This window comes from Tachypleus tridentatus, chromosome 10 (assembly GCF_004210375.1).
Source record: "Tachypleus tridentatus isolate NWPU-2018 chromosome 10, ASM421037v1, whole genome shotgun sequence".
Lineage (NCBI taxonomy): Eukaryota > Metazoa > Arthropoda > Merostomata > Xiphosura > Limulidae > Tachypleus > Tachypleus tridentatus.
The window spans coordinates 134,650,758-134,678,098 of NC_134834.1; the positions used below are offsets into that span (position 1 = coordinate 134,650,758).

A 27,341-nucleotide genomic window follows, 5' to 3' on the forward strand; every position below is an offset into this window, starting at 1 on the left:
CATTTTTTACTTCCAAGTGGGTTTCTCTATATCACAAATAAGGTGCAAACAAACACACATTTCGTCTTTAGATATGTATATGTATGTATATAGCAGAGGCGTAGCTAGGATTTTCAGCCCCCGGGGACAAAGTCAGTTTTCGCGCTCCCTCGTGACAAAATATCCATAATTCCCAATCATATAACATCAATTTGGCGCCCCACCCACACCCCCGATGCTGCGCCCGGAGACAGATGTACCCCCTTCCCCCCCCCTAGCTACGCCACTGGTATATAGATAGATAACAGCATTTTTTTTTTTTTTAAAGAGGCATTATATTGATCAGCTAGAACTGTTGAATACAAAGGCTTGTTTGACTCACGTTTGATACCGGGTTTTTTAGCTTTGAGGACCTAGGAGAGTCGAGTACATTTTCGACCGCTTCTTTCAAAGCTTGTTTGTTTGTTTATTTGCTTTTTTGAATTTCGCACAAAGCTACTCGAGGGCTATCTGTGCTAGCCGTCCCTAATTTAGCAGTGTAAGACTAGAGGGAAGGCAGCTAGTCATCACCACCCACCGCCAACTCTTGGGCTACTCTTTTACCAACGAATAGTGGGATTGACCGTCACATTATACGCCCCCACGGCTTGGAGGGTGAGCATGTTTAGTGCGACGCGGGCGCGAACCCGCGACCCTCGGATTAGGAGTCGCACGCCTGACGCGCTTGGCCATGCCAGGCCCATCTTTCAAAGCAGATAGCCTAGTTGCTTTGCGCCATAAAATGCCAAACCAACCAACCATTCAAAGCCTGTTTACTATATTTTCTCATATATTTTTTAAATTGCATATAATCTTAAAATTAATATTACTATTAACATTACGCTATGCCTATGTAAAGTTGCAGTTCAGGTTTGTATTATTTATTCAAAACAGGTGACCTTCGTTACGTCAAATTAATGAACATAGGAGTGATGCGGTGCTATCGTTTTTTATTTTTATAGTCACCAAAACATCCCTATCCCAAGAAGTTGAAACTGGTAAATGTTGTTTATATTTCCATTAGCATTCCAATTTTTCATTTGGAAGATTTCATTAACATACACATTTGTAAAAACAGCTGTTTGTACGTAGACTAATTATCGAGGCGGAGTATTTGTGCGTTTGGCTTGGTTTGTTTTGAATTTCACGAGGGCTATCTGCGTTGGCCTGGCATGGCCAAGCGTGTTAAGGCGTGCGACTCGTAATCTGAGGGTCGCGGGTTCACATCCCCGTCGCGCTAAACATGCTCGCCCTCCCAGCTGTGGGGGCGTATAATGTGACGGTCAATCCCACTATTCGTTGGTAAAAGAGTAGCCCAAGAGTTGGTGGTGGGTGGTGATGACTAGCTGCCTTCCCTCTAATCTTACACTGCTAAATTAGGGACGGCTAGCACAGATAGCCCTCGAGTAGCTTTGTGCGAAATTCCAAAACAAACAAACAAACTATCTGCGTTAGTCGTCCCTAATTTAGCAGTGCAAGACTAGAGGGAAGGCAACTAGTCATCACCACCCACCGCCAACTGTTAGGCTACTCTTTTACCAATGAATAGTGAGATTTGTCGTTACATTATAACACCCCCACGGCTGAAAGGGCGAGCATGTTTGGTGTGAGGAGGATTCGAACCCGCAACTCTCGGATTATGAATCGAGCGCCTTAATCACTTGGTCATGCCAGGCTGATGCATTTGACAACTTCGTAGATACACTGAATACAAATTATGATGTAAGAATAACTTGTAATATATGTATTTCAACAACTTTTTCAGCTTACGTATTAATTTATTACAAAGTTAAAAATGTATATATGTTTTTACCGTTTTGTAAAGTATATGATTAGTATTGTAATTTGTTTTCAGTTGGAGGGAACTGCGAATCGTAGTGATAACGCTGAGATAGAAAGTTTTAAAAATATAGTTCCAAATATTTGGAGTCAAGTTTTCAATAAACCCGAGGGTAGATTATAAATATTCGGAGAAGACTGTTAGAGGATAGCAAGTTTTCTTATTATAAAGCGAATCATTCACTGCGTTTTTGGTGAAGTATTTAGAACTGTATTAGCATATCGCACATACTGAATAACTTTGTACAAGTGAGTTTATTTTTATGTAAGAAAAAAACCCCGATGAGGTTGAAAACAATTTCATTTACTCAAAGTTTCGATATGTTTACTGCATAATCTTAGAACTGCCTACAATAAATCGTTGTTTATTGAAAGTTAAATTTTAGTTTTAAGTATGTAAATACTTAACTGTGTGATTGACGAGACTGCTGATTACAGAAACAGACCAGCAGTTTGATAGACCCTGTTTGGCAAGTAGTCAGTTTTCTGTGTTTTGTTATGAGTAGTTGCACACTTCTCTTTCATATAATTCATGTTTCAAGGAAGTTTCTCTCTCTCTGGTAGTTATTGATCATTATATGTTTTTGAAATGGAGGTTTAGTGTGAAGAAGCTTGGTAATTAGCATAATGTGTTTGGTGTTGGTTTTGATAGGGATGATACCTCATTTGACAACATGAATTAGAAAGTTGTTTTGAATGTTTGTATTTGGTAGTTGTTTCAAGTTATCAGATACTGTAAATTGATCAGATCTCAGTAGCTGATTGTATGGAGTCTGTTTACAGCTTTGTTCTAATGGTGGTAAAAAGTAGTTATAACTGGCTTTTATTTTTTCTTGGCCTGTAGGCATCATGTTTTGGTGTAGCACCATACAAGAATACTGTAAGTCATGTGGTACAGGAAAAGAACATGATGAAGAATAAGTTTTTTGTTTCTTTAAAACATCTTTGTTAGGAGGATATTTTTCTTGTGAGTTTAATAATGAAGGAGCATAACAGTTATCTGATGCTAACTGAAGAAATTTGTCATTTTCTGGGTATGTAGTTCTTGGACATAAGTAAGCTGAACTAACATCAGGTGACTGTTGATACAAGGTGTATGCATGTAATTTTGTTCTTGTTTTTGACTTGTGATATGAAATATTTTGAGCTGACATAGCTTTCCTTTGAGACTGCTTACATAAGTTCTGTTTACGTGGTAGTAGATGTTTTTCTAACCTTTGATGTGAATTGTTTTCATGTGATACAGTTCTTGTTTGTAACTTATGATATGAAGAGTCTGCAAGTGATATATACCTTTTTTGTGTGTTTTGGTACATAATGTCTTTATCTAACATAGCTCTTGTTTGTGTCTGATAATGCAATGGTGTCTTTACATATGGAGTTAATAAGCCATCATGTGGACAAGAAAAAAACGATTGTGTGTAAGATGAAGCTGTGTTGCATGAAGGTTTACTTGGTTTATACAATCCCAGAGTATTAATGGACATGCTTGATTGAGTTTGAGATAGTTTATGTTTCCTTGTTGTATGAGAATTTGCTTGTATTGGTGCATTCTGATAAGACAGTGAAGATAGAGAACATAAAGGTATTGATAAAGAAGATGCAGCTGTTGTCACGGTTGATAATAATGCAGGGTAAGCAGAAACAAGGTCTCCATGAAGTCTAGCCTTCATCCAGTTTTTATGGATCTGCTTAGCTTTGATGGCTATTTCTGATAAGGAGTTTTTCTGTTCAAAATAATTAAAGCCTTGTTAATGAACCAGATACAGTATCTTCATGAACAACAAAAGAAGATTTTAAATATATTTATACAGAAATTCTATTTTCAACCAAAAAATTGGAAGTTGGAGTTTTGTATAACTCTAAAGAGAAATGTTAACAATGCTTATGTAGCACTGTCTAGCTAGTTAAGAGTTCTGTTTCAAGTAACACTTTCAGGATTTAAATTGTGCATGGTTATTCCTCTCTTTAAATTAAGTATTTATTTTATCTTTAAATTTTTCCATAAAATAAGGAAATTAAATAATTAAGAAATCAAATATAATGAATTCCTCTAAATTCCTACTGGAATTGTCATAAAGACTAGATTGCTGGTTCACCAGTTCTTCTGAATAAGAAGAAAGTTAATTCAAGAAAGTAATATATAGTGTTAAAAAGTCTGTATCACCTGAAGAATTGTCACTCCAGCCAACAATTAATATAAGTTCTATAATTATGCTAACAAAATGCAAAAAAACAAATATTGTATTTTATATATCTTTTTTAATAGGTTTACAGAAATTCAAAGTTCATGTACACAGTAACAAAAATAATATTGAAAATATTGTAAAATACACTATATATTGTATTCACCTGGACAATCATCACCCCAGATTATCCATTTTAAGAACCACCACCCCAGCCTACTTCACCTGAAGATTCATCACCATGTCAAAGTCTGGGGTGACATACAGAAATTTGATAAAAATTGCACCAATTCTACCACAACAGTTGCCATCAACTAACTTGCTATTATAAATAAAAACCAAAAATACACAACCCCAGTGATGGGAAAAGTTTGAGTTAATTTATCAGTCTAAATTATTTCACAGAGTTTAAAAAGATTAGTTGTGTTTCTCTCTTGGTTTCACTCAAAGTTCTGAGCTACTTACACTGCCCACCATGAAAAGTAATTGTTGAGCACTACAGTCTTGCTAAGAGCCACTCAACAATAACATATGGTAAATCTACATTTTTTATTATTTAATTTGCATCACGTTTTGGAATAGGAATGATGATATGAATAATTCTTAATAATTTGCTGTAGAATATACTGCTTGCAAAATAAAATTTGGCATCAGTTATTCATGCCTGTTCTCTTATCATTTAAAAAAAAGTGAACATTGATCTTTGCCTATGTGCTTAGCTTTTCAAATGGGCAAATGTAGTAGATGTGAAGTGTTTGACATATTATACACTCTTCTTTACTGCCACTCAGAAGTTCTTATTGATAGTATAACATTAGGCTTAGTATAAATTTTATCAAGTTGTGTGTTTTCAGGTAAACTCCTGTACATACCCCAGGTGGTATAATTCGTGTTGCACCTTTCAGCCTCTTCTTAATTTCCTTCTCTGTCAACCTACTATGTGATGAAGATGTAAAGTGGGTATTTCTCTTATGTTTTGGAATTTCCTTCTCAATTCTTGAGGTTTTTCTCTCTTTTAGCAACTTTTCTTGTTCTTGCATAATAAAAGAGGCCATTCTTCCCAGTGAAGTAATTGATTCAGACATGCCAGTGCTTTGCTTTTTTTTACTTCTTTCATTACAGCATTTCAGAAGGTTACACTTCCACACTGTCCAGCTGGTAAAAAAAGGATATATCAGTATGAGGAAAAAATATTTTTCCCTGATGCTGCATTTTCATCTTTTTTTCTTTTTAAAAGTCTTGTTTAACATTAACATTTCACAACTATCAGACTTTATATATTAAATTACACTTATATGTTGTTATACATTTGGAAATGTATCATGGTGTTCAAATATATCACTTATTTAACTATTTTTTGTAAACTAAATGTTCAAATAATGTCTTGTAAAGTAACTATAGTGTGCAGATACATATGTATTTCTGTGATTTAAAATACCACTTTTTTCTTAGTTGTTATACCAACTTGCATGTTGATTTCTGTAATTTAAAATGCCTGTTATTTCTTAGTTATTCACTTGAGAGCAGTTTTTGTTATATAAAAGAGCCATAAAACATATGTAGTACAGTTGTGGTAGCTGCATGTACAATGTGGAAGAGGTCACAGATTTTGGAAAAGGTAACCAAAATCACTTCCTATTCAATACTTTTACATGTCACTGTGCATTAATTTAATAAATCATATTACTATAAATAACTCAAGAATGTAGTTTTCCCAGATTTTGTTTTTAAATTATTTGTTTTATTACAAAGGAATTAGAAAATTTTATCTCTGAGCTACATTACTACTATTACGTTCAGCTTCAATTGCATTTTAGAATAGAGTTTGATATGTATGGTCATGGATGTTTTATATCAATTTAGAATCTGAAACTAGGGGCACTAGATCTAAACTGTATGGACAACACCTTATAATGTCCTTCCCACAGTGGTACAAGCTCTGATGTTTTAGTACTTGCAAAGTTTTCTGGAGTGAAGAGAGTATAGAGAAGTTTTTTGGAGTGAAGAGAGTATGGAGAGAATTCTTACAATTTAGCCCTAGGATTCACACAAAAATTATAACAGAATTGTTTGTATTGTCTATTTGGTGAATTTTGTGCAGTATTTAAAATTTTACTATTAATGTTTAAGATGTGAAAAATCCGTAAAGGTAATTCTAGTTTTTCTGCTAAAATTTCGTCATGTATTTGCCTTTTTCAAAATCAGATAAATATTCCATCCAGTGCTTTTCATAGAGGATCTACTGTTTGTTCTAAAAAAATGTGTTAAATTTTTCCTTGTAACTTTTCTAGATGTTTCTTCACAAAATCAATATTTTTCCTTGTAGTTTTTTCAGATACTTTATACATTTTACCTACTATATGTTTCTACCAGTAAAGTATACTAGGTTTTATAACATCTTACAACACCAGGTGTAGTCACAGCTAACTCAATTTCATTTTTTGAATCTAAATCCTAAGAATTTCCGAGTTTTATGCCCTTCAAAACGAATCCAGTTTGATCCGGATTGGGGAACAATCCAGAAACCCAGTCACACACATGTTCATCCCCATAGACAATTAGTTCTCTCATGTACAATACTTTAATATATGAAAATTGATATTTACCCTTGAGATAACAAATGCATTTGTATATTTGAGTGTTTTGTTATATTGCCTTCATACATGTTATATGTCATCACAATTTTGTTACATTATAACTATGCCATCATTGTCAACCAAGCATGTAAGAATACCTGACTAAGAATACCTATAAATAGATTCACTCTGAAGTTAGCATGGTCACAACCACGTGGAATTTCTTACAATAAACACTGGAGGCTTTGGAATTTGAATTAGGGACTCCCCATGTACCTGTTGGTCGAACGAGGAATTGATTTGTTTATCTTTTAGAAACTTTCAAAGATTGCCTTGATTTTGATAATGTAAGAGTTGGAATGTATAAGATATTTAGTATAGGTCTTAATTCATTGTTTCTATGTTAAGCTGTAATTTCATGCTCGTACCAGTTACAATATGGCTTTGTGTACAGTTGTCTTCAGTGGGCTTGTAATTTGAATACGTGTGTGTTTGCTTATATGAACTTTGGCAATGTCATTAAACTTGTTAATTCTTTATTGTTACAGTTTCACGGTGTGGATGGTATGAATGTAGTTCGTCACATTAAATTTCATTTAAACATCAGTGATCGTTGTGTGGGTTCATATGGGGCAACACCCAGTAAATCTTATTTTTGCTATAGAATCTTTTCATTATACCTTTGAAATTCTCTGCTGACACAATGTAATAGTAGAATGAGCATAAGCTAATTATTAGCCTGTAATTTGCTACTGAGCATGCATGCTATGCACTTTCACCTGTTTTATTAGAAAAGTGACAGTCAATCCTATTATTCAGTTAAGAATATATGTAGTAAGTGCTTCTGCATAGCTACTTTCCCTCTAAACAGCAGTTCTAAATATTCTAAGTTAGAGACAGCTATGTGTGAACCTTTAGGTTTTTGACATGACTTGTTCATCCAGGTGTTATGTAAGGAATCATTCTAGTTAGAGTGTAATGTACTAATTGCATAAATCTGTTGATCTGTTATTCCACTAACTAGGAATGCTGTGTAATCTGTAATAAGAATACCAGTGATAACTTATTTTATATTGAAAAGAGAGGTTACTTAAAACCCCCTTAACTGTCAAAAAGAGTATTCCAGTGTATTACTGATAGAAGGAATTCAAAGTAACCTAATAACCTAGCATGAGAGCACACCATGAATTTTCTGGTTTCTTATTTTAATACTTAGTAGTCCAGAGTATTACTGATAGAAGGAATTCAAAGTAACCTAATACCTTGGCATGAGAGCACACCATGAATTTTCTGGTTTCTTATTTTAATACTTAGTAGTCCAGAGTATTACTGATAGAAGGAATTCAAAGTAACCTAATACCTCGGCATGAGAGCACACCATGAATTTTCTGGTTTTTATTTTAATACTTAGTAGTCCAGAGTATTACTGATAGAAGGAATTCAAAGTAACCTAATACCTCGGCATGAGAGCACACCATGAATTTTCTGGTTTCTTATTTTAATACTTAGTAGTCCAGAGTATTACTGATAGAAGGAATTCAAAGTAACCTAATACCTCGGCATGAGAGCACACCATGAATTTTCTGGTTTTTTATTTTAATACTTAGTAGTCCAGAGTATTACTGATAGAAGGAATTCAAAGTAACCTAATACCTCGGCATGAGAGCACACCATGAATTTTCTGGTTTTTTATTTTAATACTTAGTAGTCCAGAGTATTACTGATAGAAGGAATTCAAAGTAACCTAATACCTCGGCATGAGAGCACACCATGAATTTTCTGGTTTCTTATTTTAATACTTAGTAGTCCAGAGTATTACTGATAGAAGGAATTCAAAGTAACCTAATACCTCGGCATGAGAGCACACCATGAATTTTCTGGTTTCTTATTTTAATACTTAGTAGTCCAGAGTATTACTGATAGAAGGAATTCAAAGTAACCTAATACCTCGGCATGAGAGCACACCATGAATTTTCTGGTTTCTTACTTTAATGCTTAGACTTCAAAAAAAAAAAAAAAAAGTCTTAAGTCTATACAGTTTTCATATATCACATGGTCCATAAAATCAGTAAGTTGACTTTGATCTAGCTGCTTCTATTCCTTTGTTGTTCTATAGTGATAATACCTGTTCCACCTGTGAAGGATATTGCTGCAACACTGTGTGTTATGCAAGAATGTCAAAGATAGCAGTGACCTTCACTGGTACAGCAAACTGTATCTAGAGGTTACAGCCTCCACTATGTTGAATTAGATTGACCACACATTTGTGTAACACTATTTGTTATTAGTAAACACAACATTTCAGTTAAGTAAGAAATGTTAAATAGTCTTGAGAGAAGAATCTAGCTAATAAATTCATTAATCCAATTACAGGCAACTACCCAGTAACCTAGTTCCAGTATACACACAGTGTTTTAACTTATGGAAGAAGTAGCATTATTTTAATTTTGTGTTAGATATTGTGACCAGTATTTTTATTTCCTAGCTTGAAGTTAGTTGTTAAATTCAGATTTAATTTGTAATACATTCTGTTAATCTTTCCATAAAAAATTGGGCTTATCAAACAGTTTGTGGAAGTCACTTTAACCAGAGAATACCAAGAAGCATTTCTATTTATGTCATTTACCATTTTTGGTGGTACTGTCTGCAATATGATTTTTTGCATGACAAAAAGCAGGGAATCATTAATTGTTCACACACGTTATATAGAATTTCTTAAACATTGGCTGAAATCCTATTTTCTCATAACTTGTATTACAAGTGATACTTTTTCATATATCAATTCAATATTTTTTTAGTATCTGCAACACATAGGAATAAAAATTATTTGTAGCTAAGAAGAGATAATTTAAAAAACAACAACCATGCAACTGCATTCTAATAAATTTTGGCTGACAAATGGCTTTCAGAGTGTTGTTAGCATTTCCTGTTTGAAATTAAAATAACATAAAATAAAAAAAATGTATCATAAAACACAATCAAGATGGATGACTTAAAATGAAATTTTTGAATTAACTCAAGAAATACATTGTTAGAGTTTTCAAATCATAATAAAAGTATTTTGATGAAATTAGTGTTTTTACAACTGAGATAAATCTGCAATGGTGTCATACACATAGTAAAGAATGATTGAAGGGGAGAATCCTAACAGTTCTTAAAAATAAGTGGATGAAATTCCTCCTAAATTGTTCATGCTCTGATAAAGTATCAACACAAAGTACAATGCTGATACAAAGTATAGTTGAAATACTACATATTCCATAGGATCCACCTGAGCATGCTAATACTAAGTGTAAAGAATCATAAGACCAAAATGTTGTTTTTATGCTCTGATAAAGTATCAGCACAAAGTACAATGCTGATACAAAGTATAGTTGAAATACTACAAATTCAGTAGGATCCATCTGAGCATGCTAATACTAAGTATAAAGAATCTTATAACATTAAAATGTTGTTTTTATTTAATTAGACACTCAATGTTTCACTTTACAGCTACTTCAGGACTGTTCCACTAAAACACAAGCTGTAACTGACAGTAACAAAGTTTTAAACCATTTGCTGTTATAAGATACTTTATTTCTAGTATGTCTTCTATACACCAGTATGCACTATAAGAATTAAATATGCATGCTGTGGTAAAATGATTAGTTGTAGTATATAGGTTTCCAGTAAAAAGAATTTGTAATTTTATTTTTATTGCACACTTTGCATGTTGCAGTAAATCTCTTTGTACACACAAAATCTTTAATGTTATCACACAAACTACCAATCAATAGATCATGTTTTGAAAGTCTAAGTATTATATATCCAAGGCTAGATTAAGGTTTAGTGAGGTTCTAAACCAAGGTAATATTTGGAATAATAATAACTCACTTTTGCCTTTATTCTGCTAGTTTCATGAACCATAATGTTTTTTTACTTGATTGACCAGCAAACCCTATCTTTGTACTGCCCAGGCCTAGGTGACCTTTGTGTTAATTCAGTACTGAATATACTGTAAGATCTAATGTCATATTATAATATCTCATCACACAGACTACCAAAGAATATTTCCCTGAAAGCATATTGTAACATTAATGAATAATTTGACATTTAGCAAACTGATATATAAGTAGCTCTGTTTAGATGGATGTATATTATCTTTCAGTAGATTTGAAAATTTAACTTCTAAGTTTGCACTTGTTTTGTAGAACTTTTTACTAATGTCTTATGACCTAATTTTGCTTAGGAGTCAAAGCACAAACAATTTTTCATTAATTAACTGTTACTTTATGGTAAAGTTAAATCTTACCCATCTCATCTTTGAAAATTTTAAAAAAAGCATGTGATGAAAGTAGCCCAAGGCAATACCAATACTTACATCAACACTGAGGTTATAATAATAATAATTCCACCAGTGATGGGGATTATGACAGGTATTGTCGTCAAAACATTATATGCTGTATCTGAAAAAAACAAAAATAAAAGCAAAACAAATTGCTATTAAAGCATAGTATTTGTTAAAAGAATCTTTTCATAATGTATCAAGCTTGCAAAAGTTAAAACTAGAGCATTTGTGAACCTTCTCTTAGCTATTGTCAACAGTATAGACAGTAGCATTGTTTTTACCTGACAAAGTTATTCATTTATTTATATGTACAGAGGCTTAACATTTGTATAATGATTTTTCATTTCAAAGCTTTTAACTGTAATAGCTCCAACATACATATTCCTAAACAGTGGTTTTGGTGTTAAATGATACTACTGGAAGTTAACATTTTCTTTATCTGAAATGTAGTTCTGATAGATACTCACTTCTTGATACACACAGACTAGCTTAATTCTTTGTGTATCTGCCTATGAGAATTGCATGCTACTAACCTTGAGCTAACTCCCACCTAAAAATTGCATACTTAATGTGAAATGTGTTAATGAATGATGACATCATAATGTGATTATTGCTTCCATCAAAAGGAAAGCAACACAAAACACCTTGCTTATTAACTCCTCCTAAGCATTTACACTCAAAATAATTCTTATACAAGGCATGATGAAAGTGCTCTGGAAGTAGGAGGGATGGGTAAGAAGGTGTGAGGAGGTATCTATCAGAAATACATCATGAGGCAAAGAAAATATTAACTTTCAAAAGGATAACTTACCTTTTAAGGCAGCATAGCTAGAACTCGACATTGAAATGGTGGAGAGGCCAGTACAAGTATTAAACGTGGATGAATTCCTTTCAAAAGGTGACTAAAGAGAAGATCCATAGAGTGTGACATCTGATGAAAGATACTTTGTAGAGACATATGCACCCATGGGAGACTGCATCTCATCTTGCCCAGAAGGAAAGTGAGGAAAGGCTGAAAGAGCCCCAAATGTTGCAGGGATGGGCAAAATTTGTTACATAACCAACCAAGCACCTGCCCACAAGTGGTCAGCCAACCAAGAAGCATAGTGTGGTTCAATGAAACTGTATTGTATGTGTCTGGCCTTTTCTCAAATGGACACACAAGGATGGGAGTGATGAACCCAACTGCTGTAGGAGGAGGCCACACTTGTTGTTTGAAGGGTGACTCATACTACACAGAAAATGCAGTCACTGCCTTACTTTCTGTTGTATTCTACTGTACACAATCGATAAGGGATTCTCCAAAATCTACCAAGTGACGAGAGTCTCCACTTGAAAAATGGAGGAAAAAAGACTTAGAAAAGTTCTGAGATTTCCACTGGATGACAAGTTTAAAGGTCTTTTACTGGAGACATGTAATGAGTGATCAAAAAACCTTATTTTTAAGAGCTGTCAACTATAAGCCTAAAAGGTGGGCAGACACTTTTCCCACCCTGGCTTTTTCCATAATATGCTAGGGAGTGGTACTGTTGGGATCACACAATTGAGTAATTTTAATACAACCGGGACACCTCTAGTGGTCTACAAAACATCCAGTCTAGCCAGTGAGCACTGGTAGATCAAGGACAGATGGATTTAGTGCTTTATATTATCCCCCTGATGTGGATTTTGGGAATAAGAACATCTTGAAAGGCAACAAATGTCATATAGTAGAGTCCTATAAGTAATAAGGGAATGATGCAAAAGGAAATATTTGCCCTTTTCAAATATGATGTGTAGTTTTAATGAAAAACAGTGACTGGAGGGAGTCAGAAACACTGGAGTCAAAATAGCCAGCATATGAGAATAATGAAAGATGAACACATGGAGTTGCCTACATGCCAGCCTGTAAGATCTCATGCAAGGTTTGATTAAAATGAGATGTACAATTGAGACAGTTGGTGAATGTGAAGTAATAAAATGTGAAAGAACAATCACACACCTAAGCAGCCAAAGTCTTAAGAAGAAAGTACAATGAAGAAGAATGAGGAAAGCACTGATGGCATATATTTCTAAATAACAGCAGCCACAGGTAAGAAGGAGAGGGAAGTACATCTTCAGAGAATGAACACAAAGCCAATGGCTGAATATGTAAAACCACATCAAGGGCCTTGTCAGACATAGGAGTACGATGAGAAAGTTGGTGAAAAAGGAAGAACCCAAACAATATTAAGAGGATGGTGAAAGGAAAAAAAAAAGCATGATGGGAATAAGAAAGGTGAAACTAGTGGAAACCAATACTTCATGGCTAAACAAGTGTGTGAGAAATACTGAAAGGTGAGCCAGAGGTTTGCCTGAGGGGGAAGTAGCTGATGAAACAATGTTAGAAACTTGCCACTTCCACTGATAAATGAACAGAGTTAAAGGACAACAGGAATGAAATAAAAGAAAAAGTTACACATTCAGAGAGCCCAGCTTTGTAAGCAGTGGGCCAGAAAAATCTCACAAATGAAGATAAGAGCAACACCCTTGTGTAACAGAGAGATGTGTGAGGTTGGAGTAAGAGATAGTGGGAATGGACTAACTGATAAAGCACAGAATGTGACTAAGAACATTGGCTTCCAGAACCAGAGGATAAGGAACTAGGGACCAGAAGAGAGAAATGGAGAAAGCAGTTTGCCCAGTTCAGAGCAAACCAACCAAAAAGCCTGAGGCTGAAGAGACCACTGTGGATAGAACCTTGCCCAGCTGAAAGAAACAAATCCAGTGGGAATGAGCTCTAAATATCAGGTCCAATGCAAAGTGTCCTAAAATGGATATCAGTACCCCCAACAGTTAATATAAGAAATGACCAAGAAGATTTCATAGTGAGTCATGACAAACTAATCCCCGAGAAGAGGAAAGAAATGGAAATATGCCTAAGGATTGGTAAGAACTTAAGGGGTGGTGAGGTGGTGAAGTGAATGCTCTTCTGGTGTCTGCATGGCTGAAGTCATTCAGAGACATGCCACTGCCCAACAGGGAATCATCTGTAAAGAGTTTATGATCCAGTCAAGGGGTGGCAATGGGATGCTTACTATGATGTTGGCATGGTCAAGCCACCAAGATAAGCCCTTGAGAAGAGGGGAGGCACACAATCAAAGATAACTAATCTCAAGAAAGGTTTCATAGTTCCCATAATTTCAACTGGAGGAAGTACATGTTTGTGTGGCTTAAAGAAAATTCAAATGAGTTGGGAGTTCAAAAACAAGCCAAGTTTCATCAAATATAGGATGGGCTGAAGAAATGACCTAGAAAATTTGAAAAAAAAAACAGCCCAGAATATAGGTTTGAGAGAAGAAGCCCTCTGAAAAAGAGGCAAGTAGATGCCAATCATCCATGTAACAGTGGAATCTCAACCCCAATCTGTGAACATATATATGGAGTAGATACAGTGTCTGAATGAAGATCCCAGAACTAGAAGACTTAATCATTATGGATGAAACAAAGAAAACATCTGAGGGACAAAGTGATTGGAATGAATAAAATGACATCCAAAACATTCATCTTGGTCATCTATAGGTAGGGTGAAAATAATCACTTTGGAGAAAAATTTACTGGTATTCATCTACTTATTTATTTTGCATGATAGAGGTGTTTAGCACTGGATAAATTCATTCAGATTCATTACTGAGTAGCTGATGGAAATTTTTCAAGAACTTTCTAAACGTTGTTGAACTTACGAGAATTATCAAGTACTTTCCATAATAATATATATACAGGGGCTCACCACTCACCACTTCAGTTTAGTTCTAGCTGCCTAAGTGAACACATAGACCTATCTGATTTTATCAGAGGTGGCATCAAAAAGCTGAAAGCATTCTCCAGATGCATTCCGCTATGTATGTGCCAATTTATCAAGACAAGAGCAAAAACATACTGTGTGACAGCATCTGCTAAAATGCATATTTCAGCATGCGTGTCGGGAATCAAGACTAACCCTGGGCACCTCATTTTACCTGCGAGCACTGCAGAAACACTCCAGAAGGTAAGACGGACAATTTTTGTTTGCTTGAATAGTAAGATTTTATATTATACAAATTTTAGACCTTTTACAATTTGAATATTTTTTTTAAATTTCCAATAGTATAGAAAAAATGTCACATATAAAATATTTTGCATGAATTTCTTACACATTAGTTGTGGATGAAACAAATTTATTCTTACTAATTTTATTTTGCTTTTTTGCAGGATGGCACAGAGGGAAAAAGAGAGCCATGAAGTTTACTATTCCAGGAATTTGGCATGAACTCACTGACCACTCAAGTAATTGCTACTTCTGCATTGGGCTGGCAAGAATGCATCTGTTATCACGTATCCAGACCTTCCATCATTCATCACCTATGCACCACATTGCCCTAAGCTCCCTGTACCCACTCTGCTAGAGAGAAAGCAGCCATCCTCAGAATGCTCAGAATGGAGCAGGATATCAGAAGAGGAGGTAAACATTGAAGATCCAGATTACAATTTCAGAGGTGCAGCTGGTGAGAGAAACCCATACTACCCCATTCAAAGAAACCTCAATGATTTGATCAGAGATCTTGGTTTAACAATGTTGAATGCTGAGCGTTTGACATCTAGGTTCAAGGAGTGGGAGTTGTTAGATGAAAGTGTGCAAGTCACAAGTCAGAGGAAGCGTCATTGACATCTTTCAAGCTTCTTCACTTGTCAAGATGGCCTCTGCTTCTGCCACAATGTATCCAGTCTGTGTGAGGCAGTTGGAATTGCCTGTAACCTGAACGAATGGCACCTCTTCATTGATAGCTCATCCAGAAGCCTCGAAGCTGTGCTGCTCCATAACGGGAATTCCTCAAAGAAGAATACAACAGCGTCAAGATCTTTCTAAGAAGCCTTGAAGTATGATGAGTAGGGCTGGGAGGTTATCTGAGACTTCAAAATGGTGGCATTCCTTATGGGTCTCCAAGGAGGCTTTACCAAGTTTCCCTGTTATCTTTGCCTTTGGGATGGCAGGGACACTGCAGCATACTACAACAGGAATCACTGGCCACAACAGACCGAGTTCTCTGTGGGGAGGAACAATGTCAAGTGTGAGCCACTAATGGACCTCCAGAAGGTGTTGTTCCCACCATTGCACATAAAATTAGGTCTTATGAAACAATTTGTCACAGCTCTTGATAAGGAGTCTGCAGCCTTAAAGTACCTTCGAGACTTCTTCCCTAAGCTGTCTGAGGCAAAGGTCAAAGGTGGTGTCTTCGTTGGACCACAAATAAAAAAGATCCCAGAGTGCACAGAGTCCCCAAGCTCAGTAGGAAGGAAAGAAAAGCTTGGGGCAGTTTTGTTGCAGTGGTTTGGGGATTCTTGGGCAATCACAAAGCTGATAATTATGTGGAACTGGTTGAAGCTCTGGTGAAGAACTATGGCAAAATGGGCTGCAGAATGTCCCTGAAAGTCCATATCCTTGACGCTCATCTTGATAAATTCAAGGAGAACATGGTAGCATACTCAGAGGAGCAAGGCGAGCGCTTCCTCCAAGACATACTGGACTTTGAATGCCGCTACCAAGGAGTGTACAACGAAAACATGATGGGAGACTATATTTTGGAGCTGATATGTGAAAGTGACTTATATTAGAGTCGCATGTGTCAAAAAACTACTCGTTTCTAAACATTTTTGTATAACTCTAGTATAAATCCATGTAAATTTTGATTCATATGTTGATTTATTCAGACCTTATGTAAATGAAAATGTGCAAATTTGCCCGTTTTTAGATAGAAAATATGTTAATTTCTAAATTTCTTTATCCAGGTCACAAAAGCAAAGTTTGAAGGGAGTAATGGCCATTTTCTGTACTTTTACAACATAAGCAATTAAGAAATAATGCATACTATCCAGGAACAAAATTTGTGTTACATAGTATAATTCATTAAGCGTAAGTAAAAATTAAGAAAATAAACATTCCTTACTTTGAATATTATCTGTTATAGTTGTAAGTGATCTGGTAACTCGATGTAGTTTCTGTGAATGACAAGTGTGCCTAACACTCTCATACTTGGTATTTTTGGGACATGGCCTGTAGTAACCATCACTTGGCCCTTGAAAACTTTTAGGCACACATGGATCTATATATATAAATGTTATAGATAAATTATTTATACTTATGTACTGAAAACCAGTAAATCAAGTAAACCATATTTTAGAAATCATTGTTATCAATACGATTATATTCTAAACTGTACCAATTAACAATATCTGTCACCATGAAATTTTTTACCAATTACATGTATTAGTTTAAATGTACTCACATATATTTACAAGCTAAATGTGATTAGCACTTGCAAAAGTACAGGCTCTTCTCTCTCTAACTATGAAGTTCCTTTGAAATACATCTGTCAGTGCACATACCACACAACATTTCATTACCAATAATTCTGAACCACCAACTACTAAAAAGTAAACAATTTTACTTTATATTTTCTTGTTTTTTGGGGTGTTTGGCACAGACTTTTCTTCCTCCAATAATCTCCTTAAGGTTCTTCTAGATATAATTCTTGATTCAATTTCACATAAGTAACATCTGTCTTTACAAAAAACTTATCTGTTCACTTCTATACTTCCATCCTCTTTCCTTCAGTCTTTCAAGTTACTGATGTGAACTTTGTACCATCTTTTCTTGTTCCCTAATTATACAGGCTATTTCTCTGATGACATCATTTAGAAATCTTAAAAGGTTGCCAAATGGCTGTGTCTTACCCTTAGGTGGTCCACTATCTCATAGAATGATGATGTGCTGCTATGGTCTGGAATATAGATTATTATCAGATGAACTTTCCAGTCTGTCAAAGGTTCTAATTATGTCCTTTAGACAACACCAGTCTCTACTTTTGTGACGAGGTTTAAGGAGTCTGTCAGGATTGTGATTCTGTTATGATTTTTATTTTACTTTGTCAACAAAACAAGGGCATCCTTGTGTATTTTTAATACTGATCTGAATAAAGTAGACCACCCAGTTTTTGCAATTCAAATTTGAGAAATCAGTCTCTCCACATGGCTTCTTTCCATGAATTCATATATTCCCTTACTGATCCATCCATTAATGTGATAAGTTTTGATATCTGCTCATATATTCATGCCATTTTGCAAATGTGTGGATCAGTTTTAACCTTTCCATGGACATCCTGCTACCAGTCGTCACTGCATTTAACTTAGTGCTCTCTGTTGAACATGCATGATGTTTTCCAGTGGACATATCTCCTTTACATCTTTTTTGGCCTTGCTAAACCATTACTTGATCAATTTCATTCTCTGTAATACCACTTCATTTGGCTTCTGTTTCAAGTGCCAATATAATTGATGAGATATGATTGTGGTTGTTCAGAGTAGTGCTTTGTCTGGTATTACTTCTGCTGAAACCAACTCAAAAACTCTATTGTTATGCAAATGAGTGTATTCTGAATCCTCTAAACTTTGGCATTGCTAAGATTTTTTATCCCCTTCTGGTCATTACTGTTTTTATCATTAGACTGAAAGTACTCCTTTACTACATTTTGGGGATAGAGTGCAACTCATGACTGATTTCATTTTCAAGTGATCAGACTTTGTAACTCAATGATTCATCCAAACATCCAAAGAAGTGACAGAGTTTTTGCGTAGAGGTATTCTGTTTGTATATATCAGTGTGAATAAAGAGAGAGAGAGAGATATCTGTGTGAGATCTGGTAGCCAACATCCAATAGACTTTATTTGGTGGGATGGATATTTTGTTATATATAGTTCACTTGTAGAGAATTTTACTAGCATCTCAAAAACCTTCTGCTGTTTCCAATGGTAAATGTGAAATATATATATATCCTTAAAATTATTTGCATATGTATGTGGTGTCACCAAAGAGCCTTCCACTGTATTTATCAGTTCAACTATATATACATTGAAAAGAACCAGGTTCATCAGCAATACTTGTGGTAAACAGGAACTGACCTCAATGTTGTAGGATCTCCATTTGCCAAAAATAATATTGCGAGCTGACAGCAATTACTATCCAGCCTAGTCAGAACTCATCATATGAAAATTATCTATATTCCTTGCCTTTAGTTGCACTGAGAAAATGCCAATATTTACTCTACTGAAAGTCATATAATTCATTAATACATTGTTGTGACTGCCCCAATATTTGCTCCTCCCATACTGGTAGTTAGGAAGATGACTTTCCTTCCTCAGGTTTCACAAAAATATTTTTGCTGCTACCTTTTTCTATGAGTTCTTATACATTTGGCATTTCTATTAGTCTATATACTTTCAGTGTGATATTGAACAGCTTCTAAGGTCCATCTACTTCCATTTCTAATTTTAAACCACTGACCCAAGGTTAAACAGCTAGTCAGTAGCAGTCTAACACCTTGTGAAGAGAATGATACTGCCATACAAAAAGAAAGAAGTATTTTGTTTGTTTGTTTTTGTAACTGGTTCATATACCTCACAAGAAGACACTGCCTTTTTTATTCATTAGTTATAAGACATTCACCATTTGGTCCTTTGATCTGCTGTAGCTTTACCACACATTAGCTTGATATTAATTTAATAATTTTTGCTTTTTGAAAATTGGTTTGGTGTATTTTGGTCTGCTGGATCAGATTTATGACATGAAATGCCACATATTATTTACTAAGAAAGTATATTTTATTACAATTTACAACTTTTACAATGAGATTAGTTTTTAGAATAGGTATGACATTTTGAACATTATCAAACACATAAGTATTATTGAATTTCACTTGACCTCAGCTACACCTCTTTCTCCAATTCTGCTCCTTTCTATTTATGTTTATTGTGATTTATATGTTTACCTTTTTCTCACCACTCTACTGTTTTTACTCATGATGGTTTTGGAACTTGTTTTGTATTGTACTATTTACTAAGATACTCAAGCATCACTAATAAACACCTGACAGATTTTTTTTACATTTTTTATTGATAATTGATGAAGGATTTGTATTCTGTATTAACATCAAAGACACTAAGATTATCTGCTTCCAACTCTAATTTTAAACTACTGACCCACAAGAAAGCTGCTAGTCAGTCGCAATCCAACACCTACACTAAGAACTGATTATTATGCATAAAATGCATCCACAGCTTAAGTTACATGAAATATTTTGTGGTATCATATTGATCAAAACCAAGTTTGTAAGCCTTGGAATCCAGAGCTCCTTTACATGACCAACTCGTGCTTGTTTGAAGAAAGAAAGAAAGGAGTTTTATTTATTTATAGCTAAGCACAAAGCTACACAGTCAGTTTTTTGTGCTTGGTGCACCATGAAACTCGGTTTGTAACGTTACAAGTCCGTATATAGGAACAAGGCTACCACAATCAGTGAAGTAATGAGTCAATTTTCAGTTCACTCTGCATTTGAAACATTAGTGAAGTATTCAGATAATTGTTAGTTGTCATGTATATTTTATTTAAGTGGTACTAAACAGAAATAAATATTAAATAAGGTCATATAAAAACACTGGTAAATTTATAAAATGATAAAACACTTGGACCTGTGATATTTATTGAAGGATTTGAAATAAGTCAAGGATTGGATATAAGAATCACCAGCTATTTTTTCTAACTTCTTGAATGTGGTCAGGTACCAGAAAATTGGGAGTTGGCTAGTAGTGCTTCTGTTTTCAAAAAATATGATAAAAATTGTCCTAATAATAAAACCTATTTAGTGTTACACTAGTGGTGGAAAACGTTTTTGAAAGTATGATAAAAGATCTTGAAAAGTAGTTCAATAAAGTTAAAATTTTTAATAGAGTCAGCATAGTTTGATTACTATAGAACCTTGTCTCACTAAACTTTTACATTTCTAAAGCGATTATTGCTTGTGTTCATGTTGTGTATCTGAATTGTTATAAAGCATTTAACAAGATGTCACATAAAAAGCTTGTTAAACAGTATTTTCTGTATATGTGAGGGAATATTAGCTCATTGGATACAAAACTGGTTTGATGAAGGAAATCAGAGGATTGTTATAAAATGGAGTTCAGTCTAACTGGATTAATGGCACGAATGGGGTACCTCAGGGCTCATTGTTAAGGCCTTTACTACTTTTGATTTACATCAATGGCACAGATGAAGCAATTGTCAATACTTTATTTAAATTTACTGGTATTAAATTTTTGAATATTGCTGTTTGTGAAGAGGAGGATATTGCTATACAAAAATAAATGATTTTTAATGTTATTGGTTATGCCACATTGGAGCAGTTTGTTCAGTTTTGAGCTTTTTACCTGAGAAAGGACACAGAATTATTGGAAAGTGTTCAGAGGAGAGCTATTATAATGATATATGGATGGAAATATTACCATATAAGAACACGTTAAGATCTCTAAACTTATTTTCTCTTAGAGGGGGTCAGATTGAAGTGTTCAATATTATTCAAAGAATTGACAGTTTATTCATACTCCATGGTGAGAATGGAAAGACTAGGGCAGGGTAAAAGTCATTATCAGTTAAGACAGTTTTATTTTTAATAGAGTGGTTAGCCTCTGAAATGGGTGTTCTTCAGATGTGGTGGATGCAGTTAATTTAAGAGAGTTTAAGGCACAGCTTGACAAATATTTGAATGATAAAGACATGCTTAGAGGTGTTTTTTATAGGGTTTAATTTAATTTAATGGTTAGGACAACCTAGACAGGCTATAAAATCTACAGGGTGGTTCGTAAGTCCCTACCCATCCACATTGTGTCTAAACAACGTTGTAATCTAATGATGAGTTAAAGGCAGCTGTTACCGCAGCATTTGGAACAATAACCCCTGCTATATTGAGGAAAATGTCTCACAGAACATGGTGTCGCATAATATTATGCAGCGAGAATGAGGGACAGCACACAGATACACAGGATACATAAGATATATGGATGGGTAGGAACTTACGGGAAGTTTGTCACTTAATGTTATGCTGTGTTTTATGTTATATTTAGTTACTCTGCCTGTTAACCGAGATATTATGTACATAAGTTTATTTATCTGTTAGTAGTTGTATCATTAAGTAGTATCTTTCTATTTAAAGTAAAAAGATTATTTGTGAATGTAGGGCTATAATTGTGTACAAGTGACATTAGCCTATAGTAAATGTTAAAGAAGGGCAAGCTAATTATGTTAATGTTACGTGGATTAGATCTCGCATTATTTTCAGTATATAATCTTTAAAAATTCGCCCAACAACAGGAATAATAGAACACAGCACAACAGTGCTGACAGAAATATTTATATACAAACACATAAACAGATCTAACTTACGACATCGGCCTCCTTCTAATAAGTATCCTTTGGAACATGAGTTGTTTTTTGGAATTATAAACGCTGTAAAAAATTACATAAGTATTTTATTTTCATTTTCACGCATCATTTACGTTTAGAAGAATGTTTCAAAGAGTTAATTGTTTGTTTGCTTTGTTGTTAAAAAGAAGGCTAAGCAATGGCTGTGTTCTCTCACAGGTATCGAAACCCTGTTTTTAACGTTATAAGCCTACCCGCAACCTTCAGATTACGAATTGAACGCCTTAATCCACCTGGCCATGCCGAACCTTATAAGCCTACACACTTGCCACTGAGCCACTTGGGAGCACACACCTCACAAGTAAGCCATTGCTTCATGCAACGCTTTCTTATATCCAACCTAGTGTGTATTTTTTTATTTCATATGTTATTGGGAACCTTATAACCACTACTATGACTGGGGTAGGATAGACTGTACTAGGGCCTTTTATCACGATACAGGTGGGCAAAAACTTCACATTTCGTACTTTTGTACAAGTGTTGTTTTTCATCAGTTACACACTTCATTTCTTCAGTGTATTGGTATTTTTATAACATTGAAATAAAATGTTTAAGGGTCATAATTTGCGTGCTTGTTCGGAACTAACAAAACATGGAACAGAAATCACTTTGTCTCCCCGGTAATTTTACAGACTGATGACGCTAAAATTCGACAGTCACAGTAAATAACTCTATGAGACTTTGCTCTAAACCAAGCTGAAATAAAGTTGAACAATCTTTTGGTGCATAACTACTTTAGAAATATATTTTAAAACCCGATAGCATTCATATGGTTTATTGTTAAGTTAAGCGTAGATCTACATAATGGAATACGTATAATGTACCCATCGCGTTAATTGAACCTCAACTATTAATGTTTTTAGCCCTCAAGTTTACCTCCGATCCACTGGGGACGTTTCTATATGAACCGTTTTGTAAATTGTGGTGTTAAGTAACTAGAAAAGTTTGTTGTTGTTTTTAAAATAAATACTGAAATACACTCACTTCCTGTTTTATGAACAAAAGTAACGAATACTGAAATGTACTTTCCAGCAACATTTTTCAAATATTCTGCATTACAGATGTACACACTTTGATCTTTTGGTTGAGAGAGTTGTAAACTTAGTTTTACGATGTTTTTCTGCATCCATATGTTTTCATTGGTTGTCTCAATATTTGCAGGACTTATCCATTTATATCTGTTAGCGATCAATTTACTGTTATTTTTATACTTTTCAGGTACGCAGTACACAACATGTTGAGTGCCTCTTTCAACTAACACTAGTCCATTTTCAAAGGTTTCGAAAAATAAAGTGGTTTCAGTCTGAATAAAACTAAGTTGAGTAATCAAAGTCAAGACCCAAAATTTAATAACGTTCATTACATGCATATCATAGCTACCCAAATTATGAATGGAAAAAAAGGCAAACTTATATGACGGTAAAACGCTAGGTGCAATTAGCATTTACCGTCAAAGATGTTACTAAGTCACTTGTGCTGCAACCTGACATTGTTGGTTACTGGCTTTTTTTACTCTGTGAACACTATATTGCAGTTCTTATTGTTGTAATACGTATTTAGTAATGAACTGCGTAGTGATTATTAAGCAATCAAAAACATAAATAAAAACAAAGCTATATTAAGAACTGTATTCTCAAGACGGCTGGTATGTGTATTAGCACTTTGATTAAAATAAAGTACAGAAAACGTTTCGACCTTCTAAGGCCATCTTCAGGTTGACAAAGAAAGGTATATCAAGAACTATAAAAAGGGTAAAATTTAAACCTAAAACAAATAACTGAACATTTTCATCAGTACAAGTATATGAAAAAATCATCTGCTAAGTACCTTCTTTCACTAAGATTTCGAATGAATAATACAAAATGTAACAGTGAAACGTAAATATAGGATAATAAAAGATATTTAATGATACTTGGGAATAATACAGTTGTTCGATATTTGTAAGTAAATAGTTCAAATATTGATTTTTTTTTTTCACAAAGGCGATAATATTTTAAAATATTCAAGGATATATTTTCACCAAAATTATTTGGAAATATTTATACATCAGTAACCGGGAGACAAAAAAATGTAATGTTAACAGGTGTATTTGATAACTGATGGAAAAATAACAAAGAATAAAGTTAACCTGTAACGAATTCAGTACGATTGTTAACCTTAAATAATTGTTTCTAGAATGGCACAACTGAAAATAATCTGAACAATTTCGGTAATTTTTAGCCCACGTCTGTAATATTTATAACTATTAGAAATAGAGTGTGAGTATTTACAAATACAACTCTACGCAACGTTGTCGTGTTCTACAGTCTGCATTTTATTTGTTCGTAATTAAGCACAAAGCTACAAAATAGGTTATCTGTGCTGTGCCCACCACACGTATTGAAACACGGTTTCTAGCTGTGTGAGTCTACAGATATACCGCTGTGCTACTGGAGTACACGGTAAACATTTTATATTAATACGTTTTGTTCCAATAAAAGCATCAGCAGCAAAAAAACAAAAAAAAACAATCATACAACTGTATTAACTGTGTATAATTCAACAACTCATTCATAAATATATACGATACTTTGAAAGCTGATCAACATTAAATAAACTGAATGAATGATATAATGTGTGTTTGTTTTTTAGTTTCGCGCATACCTACACGAGGGCTATCTGCGCTAGGTGTACCTAATTTAGCAGTGTAAGACTAGAGGGAAAGCAGCTAGTCATCATTACCCACTGCCAACTCTTGGGCTACTATTTTACCAACGAATAGTGGGATTGACTGTGAAATTATAACGTCCCAACAGTTAAAACGACGACCATGTTTGGTATGACGTGGATGATATAACGAGGCTCAGCATGGCCAGGTAGTTAATGTACTCGACTCGTAATCCGAGTGGTACGGGTTCGAATCCTAGTCACACAAAACATGCTCGCCCTTTCAGCTGTGGGGATGTTATAATGTGACGGTCAATCCCACTATTCGTTGGTAAAAGAGTGGTCCAAGAGTTGGCGGTGGGTGGTGATGACTAGCTGTCTTACACTGCTAAAGTAGGGACGGCTAGCGCAGATAGCCCTCAAGTAGCTTTGCGCGAAATTCAAACCAAACCCATAACAAATACACTATAGGAAAACGAACATTATAAGATCATATCAGGTAACAGTGTGATTTAAAATCAGTACCAATGTTGCGAGTATATGGGTTGTGAATTTTGTGTACCTGGATTGTTAGAAAGCATTTGACAAGATGTCACGTAAAAGTTTGTTAAACATTTTTTGTCGTTTTTTTCCTGTGGATATGGGAAAACGTTAGCCCATTGGATAAAAAACAGCTGGCTTGATGGAAAAAACAGAGGATGTTATAAATGGAGTTCAGTCGAAATGAATTAATGCTACGAATGGGGAACTCAGGTTGCAGTGTTAGGGCCTTTGCTTATATAGTTGTAGCGTATCTGTTTATGGTATTTAACGTTTTCTACATAGTTTACATTTTTTTTTTTTGATGAAGCATTAGCACTTTTGGCTTGAATTAGTGACATGCAATGGCTTCTGTTGATACTTTGTAATTAGAATACCAAAGCCATATTGATATTGTCAGATTTTTTAGGCCGGATTCTTTACAGTAGGTGTCTGTGCCTTGTTGGCGATAAATTTCAACAGTAAAGCAAATAGCAACAAAGTACGTAATATAGCGAATTCTATATATGTAAAGCGGCTCGTTTGGGTTGAGAAAATTTTTTACGTTGTTAGCTCCTCTACGTAAAAAAGTTTCTCAACCCAAACGAGCCGTTTTACATATATAGAATTCGCTATATTACGTACTTTGTTGCTATTTGCTTTACTGTTGAAATTTATCGCCAACAACGTAGGAGCTAACAACGTAAAAAATTTTCTCAACCCAAACGAGTAATTTTTACATGTATATTTTTCTCAACAAGTGGGTTTTCTCGACATCACTAATAGCGAATTCTATTTGTATTCGGTTATGTTTTTGTTTATTGTTCATTTAACTTTCTTCAATCGTTTACTTTGTCTATAAGTTTTACTTACATTTAAAATGTTCACACATATTCTGGATAACCATGCTTATTTTGAGTATATTGCATGTATTATGAGACTGACATCACTTTCCCTTATCGATGATGTGCAGATATCATTCATGATGTTCTAAAAACACGTAGGTCCAAGAAGTCTTAATAAAAATGAAATATAAACCATGTAACCCGAGCACTTTCGAAAACTGGACCTTTCTTCTTCAGGGGCAAATTGGGAGTGGTGAATTCTGATGGGTTAGAGAGGTTTAATGTGGACTTTAGAGTTTCTAGTCCTTCATCATGTGAGATGCTGATGTAAAGGGAAAAAAACATCCATCATGCAAAGAAGACTATTTGATGCTGTCTGTCAGTATTAATATTTTTTATGATGTTGAAAAAGTAGGTAAGTATCCTCTATGAAAGGGGGGAGGGTAGAGGGAATACATTTTGTGTGTTGGTCAACAAAAGCGGACAGCTTTTCAGTAGCCATGTTTGTATTAGAAATTATGGGTAGGCCAGGGTTGTTTGATTTGTGTATTTTGGCTTATCTGGGTATCAAGTACTGGAAGGTTTATTTGTTAATTTTATTGTTTTTGAGAAGTTATAGTTTTGATAAAACGAGTTGTAGGATCATGTGATTTTTAAAAAATATATATATCGGTGTCCTCTAGTTGCCAGTTGGCTTCCGTGGTATAGTCATCTTTGTTAAAGAATAGCAATGGCTCCACCCTTGTCTGCTGGTTTAATTATGATATTGTTGTTCGAGTTAAGGTTGTTTAAAGCATTTATTTCGTTTTGGTTAGTGTTATTAGGACATTGCTTGGAAGATTTTAAAGTCTGTACGAAATAAATGCGTTCCTAAACAATTAGGATATACGAGGGCTGTTTGAATTGCGCGTATCCAGGGGAGTCCGCTTGGTGTTGCTAGGTTCGCACAGATCAGCTGATTACGACGCCATTTCCCGATTGCAGATATCTTCATTTGTGTATTAGCTACGCGGTTTTAAGTGAAGTGCGATTTTTTCGTTTGGCGGATTTCAGAATGAATGACCTGAAGGAGCAACGACT

General features: G+C 34.7%; 1 protein-coding gene and 1 long non-coding RNA gene across 4 annotated transcripts; one reads left to right on the forward strand and one right to left on the reverse strand.

Moving 5' to 3' along the window:
- The first annotated feature begins 921 nt into the window (after nucleotides 1-921).
- On the forward strand, nucleotides 922-24,133 carry LOC143230373 (uncharacterized). Of its 2 annotated transcripts, none has more exons than XR_013016417.1 (3): nucleotides 922-1,016; nucleotides 22,411-22,552; nucleotides 23,470-24,133. It is a non-coding gene; the product is annotated as an uncharacterized LOC143230373 (long non-coding RNA). The 2 variants fall into 2 exon arrangements; XR_013016416.1 differs by lacking the exon at nucleotides 922-1,016 and adding an exon at nucleotides 1,609-1,740.
- LOC143230372 (uncharacterized) lies at nucleotides 2,320-22,415 on the reverse strand. 2 transcript variants are annotated; one of them, XM_076463845.1, is made up of 5 exons: nucleotides 22,213-22,415; nucleotides 16,889-17,044; nucleotides 10,980-11,064; nucleotides 4,916-5,198; nucleotides 2,320-3,584 (listed from the first exon to the last, which is right to left on the reverse strand). In XM_076463845.1, exons 4-5 carry the CDS (start codon nucleotides 5,126-5,128, stop codon nucleotides 2,520-2,522), a joined length of 1,278 nt encoding a protein of 425 aa, XP_076319960.1. In that variant the 5' UTR covers nucleotides 5,129-5,198; nucleotides 10,980-11,064; nucleotides 16,889-17,044; nucleotides 22,213-22,415; the 3' UTR covers nucleotides 2,320-2,519. The 2 variants fall into 2 exon arrangements, with proteins under 2 accessions (XP_076319960.1, XP_076319961.1); XM_076463846.1 differs by lacking the exon at nucleotides 16,889-17,044.
- Nucleotides 24,134-27,341: the final 3,208 nt, after the last annotated feature.

What these genes read in the sequence shown, in the direction of transcription:
- LOC143230372 (XM_076463846.1), bottom strand. Translation starts at nt 5,128, where the DNA reads ATGTCTGAATCAATTACTTCACTGGGAAGAATGGCCTCTTTTATTATG. An exon ending in CACGAATTATACCACCTGGG is followed by an intron (nt 3,585 to 4,915) that starts GTATGTACAGGA and finishes TATTTTGAACAG; the next exon opens with AAAAACTCCTTATCAGAAAT.